This window comes from Triticum urartu, unplaced genomic scaffold (genome assembly GCF_003073215.2).
Source record: "Triticum urartu cultivar G1812 unplaced genomic scaffold, Tu2.1 TuUngrouped_contig_5711, whole genome shotgun sequence".
Lineage (NCBI taxonomy): Eukaryota > Viridiplantae > Streptophyta > Magnoliopsida > Poales > Poaceae > Triticum > Triticum urartu.
This window is the reverse complement of record NW_024116408.1, coordinates 1-6095: the sequence shown is the minus strand read 5'-3', so window position 1 is coordinate 6095 and position 6095 is coordinate 1. Positions and strand designations below refer to the sequence as shown.

At 47.8% G+C, this 6095-nt stretch overlaps 1 protein-coding gene across 1 annotated transcript; it reads left to right on the top strand.

Annotated features, from left to right (window-relative positions):
• Positions 1-505: 505 nt before the first annotated feature.
• On the top strand, positions 506-3638 carry LOC125529589 (protein WRKY1-like). The gene is made up of 4 exons (XM_048693996.1): positions 506-662; positions 959-1864; positions 1945-2070; positions 2684-3638. The coding sequence occupies exons 2-4, from the start codon at positions 1071-1073 to the stop codon at positions 2826-2828; spliced, it is 1065 nt and encodes a 354-aa protein (XP_048549953.1). The 5' UTR covers positions 506-662; positions 959-1070; the 3' UTR covers positions 2829-3638.
• The last annotated feature ends 2457 nt before the right edge of the window (positions 3639-6095 follow it).

Here is a 6095-nt window from a genome sequence, read left to right as displayed (position 1 = left end):
CCGGACAAAGTTATTAGCTTGCATCTTTATTCAAAGCATGATTTTCTTTTCTTTTGAGTTGTTTCAAAGCATAAATTGAACTTTTTTAATTATTTGAATTGCTTATCACATATGTCACGTGGTAAACATAAATTAAAACCGTCAAACTACGTCTTTGTATTCAACAAAAAAAAAACTACGTCTTGCACTTCAAAAATGAAGCTACTAGTAAATCTCATCGAACCACGGTAGTTTGCGCAAGCAGTGACATTTATTTATTCCATGCAAAAAAAAGTGGCATTTATTTATTATCTTCGATGTCCGCGTCTGATACGAACCGCACAGTGAAAAGATGCTCTCACCGACCCCTGTCGTTGACCTCGCTGACCCCGGCAACAGCGACTCGCCCAACCCAAAGCAACGATCTTAGCCGTCCGCTTCACCATCAACGTCCCAGATCCACGACCCGTACCCAACATTTTCGATTCCACCCTCGAGCTCCCACGAATTTACACATCGTGCCCTCCGCCCTGCGCTCTCGCTACAAGACTCGCCTCTCCTCTCTCCTCCCTTCTCCTCTCCCTCCTCCTCCTCTTCTTCTTCCTCATCCCCTCTCCGCTCCACTCCGGGAACGCGGCGACGGGAGGATGGGGCACGCCCCCGCGTAGAGCCTCGCGGCGCAGGTGAGCTCACTCCCGCGCCCTTTTTCGGTGCCGATTCGTCGCGGTTTGGCCGGTGCTTTCCCGGGACATCTGTCCGGCGGCGCCACGTGGGTTCCTCCCCGAGTTCTCGGTGCACACCCGCGCCATGAATCCGTTCTTGGCCCCGCCAGCCGAGGCCCGTTGCTCATGCGGTCGATCCGGCTCCCGGATGGCTTCCCGAGTCCCCAAAATTTGGTGTTTTGCGACGAAAATTCCAAACCGTCCGAGCATTTCACGGAGATCTATCTCTGTACTGATTTGTACCTTCCTTCTCTCAGGTCAGTGAGGACTGCAAGAATCTGAGCTGCTTGCCAAGACTGTAGAAGGAAGAGTTCTGCAAGAACGAGAAGATAGGATTATATTTACTTCTCAATTGATTTTTCTTGGGCTATGGAGGAGGTGGAGGTGGCCAACAGCGCGGCGGTGGAGAGCTGCCACAAGTTGCTGGCCTTGCTCTCCCAGCAGCAGGACCCAGCCCTGCTCAGGAGCATAGCTTCAGAGACGGGTGAGGCCTGTGCCAAGTTCAGGAAGGTGGTCTCCCTCCTCAGCAATGGCGGTGGCGGCAGGGGAGGGCATGCTAGAGGCAGGTTCTCCAGGAGAAGGAAGCCCGTGGGGTTCCTGAGCCAGAAAGGCTTCTTGGAGAGCAGCAGCAACACCCCATTGGGGGTGCTCATGTCCGGGAGTGCAGCCACTCCATCCCCATCTGCTGGTTCGGCAGGGCAACTGCGGCCCCAGGTCGGCGCGCCGCCGCCACGCAGCCTTGATTTGGTCAGCTCAAGCAGCAAGAGCGCCCACCAGTTTGGCCCTCCGAAGATGGTCCAGCCATTGTCTGTGCAGTTCCAGTTTGGTGCCACTGCACATAGATACCCATTCCAGCAGCAGCAGCAGAATTTACAGGCCCAAATGTTCAAGAGGAGCAACAGTGGGATCAGCCTGAAGTTTGATACCCCCAGTGGCGGCGCTGGGACAATCTCATCGCCGAGGTCTTTCATGTCCTCCCTGAGCATGGATGGCAGTGTAGCTAGCTTGGATGGAAAGCTGCCGATGCGTTTGCTCGGCGGCCCGGCTGCGAGCGACCCACTGAATGTGCGCCAATGCGCGCCTAAGCGGCGGTGTACGGGCAGGGGTGAGGATGGCAGCGGCAAGTGCACCACAGGTGGCAAATGTCATTGCTCAAAAAGAAGGTATAACTATGTTGCTGTGATTCTTTTATAAGGGTTGGGAATTATGGTCTTGACCTGATTGATGATTTACTTTTCTGCAGGAAATTACGGATTAAGAGGTCGATTAAAGTGCCCGCCATTAGCAACAAAATATCTGATATACCTCCGGATGAATACTCATGGCGGAAGTACGGGCAGAAGCCGATTAAGGGTTCCCCTCATCCGAGGTATGAAAGGAAAAAAATACCAATTATCTGCTTAAAATATGTGGATTATCACTTAAAAAAGGACATTGGTCAAAATAACACTTGAATATATATATCGAATCATTTTCAGTCATGATGTTATTATTCCCCATGCTGTACCATGAAAGATGGCATATCTGCATCCATCAGGCATTCATTGTGTTGCTTTACCTGTGGAATAATTATTTGTGGATCCCCCACTCAAATCACCCTTTTCCTAGCACCAAGTTTCTTCTACAGCTAAGACGTGTTGACACCTTAGTTGCTAGAACAATTAATTATATAGTGGATCATGTTGGTCTCTCACTACTGTCTGTGAAAAAGGGATCAGTCACAGGGACCTAAAGTAGTTAACTTGTTAATGGAACTAGCATTTCATTGACATGCTTATCTATCCACATTCTAATGTTGATTGCTCCTGTTTGCCCACCTCACATCTTAATCTTTAATGCCTGCCCTTAATGGTTGGAAAATGTAGCTATACCATGAAAGCAAGCACATGCTGCTCAATGTGGACTGCTGACTGTTCCTCTTTCCAAATATTTCTTGTCTCCACAGAAGACTAACTGTGTCCGGCCACTTGTACCAAATGCAGGGGCTACTATAAATGCAGCACCGTCAGGGGCTGCCCGGCGAGGAAGCACGTTGAGCGGTGCGTGGACGAGCCGGCGATGCTCATCGTGACATACGAAGGCGAGCACAGCCATAACCGGCTGCCAACACAGTCTGCCCAGACCTAGAAGACAACCGTCCGATCGCCTCGCTGCCCCTTTCGATCCATGAACGCCAGGCCCGGGCCTTTGTTTGAAGATACGGTCGAACTGTTCGTGTGAAAGTGAAGCTAGGTCTCGCGGATCTCAAAAGTAGGAGCAACAAACAACATTGAGGCCATCATCCATCTGGGAATCTAATGAGCTGCCTAGTGGCCCTTCCTTCCCCCAGCTACATGCTGTTAGGGTTTCGGCGTCCTGAGTGGGGGCATGCCCCAAGCTGTTCTTCTCCTCTGCTCTGAGTTGTGACTTATGACACATCAAATCAAACTGAGAGATGACATGGAAGGAAGAACATGCATATGCTGGTAGATAGTGACAGGTGGGGTCTCCCTCAACATGGAGGGAGGGAGTGTGTTTGAAAGAGTTGAAAGGGAGATTTGAAGAAAGGAGGCGAGCAAGGAGCTCTGTGTAAAGCTTGGAAAAGGATTGGCAGGGTTGGCTTTTAGCGTGCACAAGTTTACTTGCGATGACTCGCCTCTGTCTCTGTGTGTTGCTTTTGCTTTATCGAAAGATGGGATTTGTTTTCTCTTTTGGCAGAAGAATTGTTCCAGGATTGAAAGGTGGTGGTGGTGTTGACAAACTGACACATTAGGAGGACCATGTGTTTTCTCAACAGGTGTAATAGGAAGTTGCTGTGATTTCTCAGTCATGCTTCAACTTCAGTGTGAAGCTTTCCATGCTAGCAGTAGTGACTTTGACATAAGTTGTACCATCATGGATGGGGTTCATAAGAGCTCTCTCTCTAGTTATTAAAATTCTAAGTACATTTGCATAACATGTACTAGGAGTCAGTTCTTCCCCAAGAAAATTGTTTCTGTTATAAAAATGTAAGCGCATTTGCTTAGGAAAATTCAAGATGAACTATGCCATCAACTATTTACAATAATGTTTTATCAGTGCTCCCAAATCCAAACGAGAGGTTGACAATTGAACACGCCACATGATGCTTGCTTACTGAAGATGGGGTCTTGCTGCCTGAAGCAATCATGGAAGGCTAGGTATTAGCAGTATCTGGTGGCCGTGTGGGGCAAAGGATCTAGCAAAGCAGCACCTAGCTAGTACGCACTGTATTATTGAGGTGGGTGCTGAGATGGACAAAAATGGCTCACCAACCGGTGGTTTATTGCATGGTCAACTACACTGAGATGGTCTACAAACAACTATCCATGAGTACAGACACCCTTAATTAAGGGAGAAGATCTAGCTAGCTAGTATCTTTTTTCTTGTTTTTCTTTTTCTTTTTGCTAGGAGAAAAATGTAGGAGCATTTCATTTGGTCAAGGGAAACAAGCATTTCTTCAAGCATGGGATTAGGCAAACATAGTACTGCTACTTTCTGTGTGTGTGGAGGTCAAGGGGAAGATTTAGCTTCAAGCAAGGGCTTAGCCAGCCTGCATATTCTGACTTGCAAGCAAGGATATGTATATGGGGGATATGGGGCTTGGGTCATATATAGTCCTGAAATCTTTTTGAAACGAAGGCAAAAGATTTGCCTCATCGATTAACTATTAAATAAAAAAGAATTGCTCAATTAATTGACGAAAAATCAGATAAAAACCAATACAAACTGGATATAGTCCAGGAATCTTCACTATTACTGTGTCTATCGTTGCTGTCAGAGCCTCTGTTGATCCTCGAACAGCCCAGCTAAATTCGATGTTTGACATAAAGCCTTTTTTTGACACCTACATGCATGCATGGCTGCACTTTTTGTTGGAATACAATAACCTCATCAGCTAAGCTAAGCTAAGCTAAGCATGCAAAATGACGAAAATGGTTGGTACGGAATGCACCTCCCGTGGTCGACAACACGCACTTAACAAAAATGAAAAATGAGGGTCGACAACTTTGCTGCCAATTTTTCCCGCAGAAAGAAAAAGCTTTGCTAATAATATATGCACGGAAATGCTAATAATCTGATGTCAGATTTTTGAGGCATGAAAAATTGGACATTTTTCATGCCCATTTGTATTGTCGCAAGGATAGCAAATTCAGTTAGCGAGCACGGCAATTTTCTGACAAAAAGAGAATGAACTGAGAATTTGCCATGCTCGCCCACTAAACTTGCCATCCTCAACAAAACATAATTGGTCATGAAAAACATTTGATTTGTCATGCCTAAAAACCTAATGTTTGCTTGGTATTCAGGTCCTACTATCCGTTTGAGGTGCAACTGTTGTTCCTCCATTTCCCGTGAACCTGGCAAACGGTCGACAACAGCCATCCTTAGTCTGTCGTGCAAGTAAGTGCAACCAGGATGTACTATGGTCCTCGCACTACGATATATATACAAGGAAAAAGAAACAATACATATGTACTACTATGTAGTCCATGGTAGGGTTTTGCGCTTTGCTTTGGACTTGAGTCAAGACTCAAGACGTGCCGCCGGCGTCCAGATGGCCAAGCAAGTCAAGAAGTATCGCGTGCAAGCTTGTAGAAGTAGAAGACAGATGAGAACAACCCCAGATATGCGCACGGACGCAACATATATGTGGAGTGTCAAACTAGCTAGCATGGCGTCCATGGTCCCCTGCTGATGATCCATCCAGGCAATATAAATTGTTTGTGTGATAGTACTACACGTACAGTGTCAGCCGACGGCAACTTAAGTGCGGGCCGCCGACGTCTCTGACGACGAAGCTAGTCCTGAATCCTGATGCGTTGCACGGACAAGAAACTTGATGGCGGCAGCGAGGCTCCATCTACCGCTGAAGAGGATGTCGAGCTGCCTGCATTGCATGCGCAGATGCCGAGTAGTACCTCTCAGGCTTGTTTCATTTGTTCTGCACTGGATGGACGCTTTGTGTCGTTCCGGCGTTCCCCTATGTAGTCAAAACTATGAAACCCGGCCTTTTGTAAGCAGTCATTATACAAATGCAGAACGAACAAACAGAGCAAAGAAAGGGGCGTCGCTGAAGGACCAAGAAGAACAGAGCAAAGCTGAGGGGGTATATCAAGTCGCCCACACAAATCCGAGCCGCACGATATGCGGACAACGGCTGGATCGCTAGCTGACTACGTCAATGACGGGGTTAAAGCATCTCCAACAGCCGTGCTATATAAACGCCGCGTCGGATATTTTTGGTTTTTAGCGCGCGCGCAATCGCTTAGCGAGCTCCAGCGGAGGCGCAATAACCGCGCACGCGGTATAAAGAGTTCAACGCGCGGTCCAAAACGCCATCACGCGCCGTTTATTCGCTACGCCCGCTTCCACGCGCCGCACACTCGAGCGCTC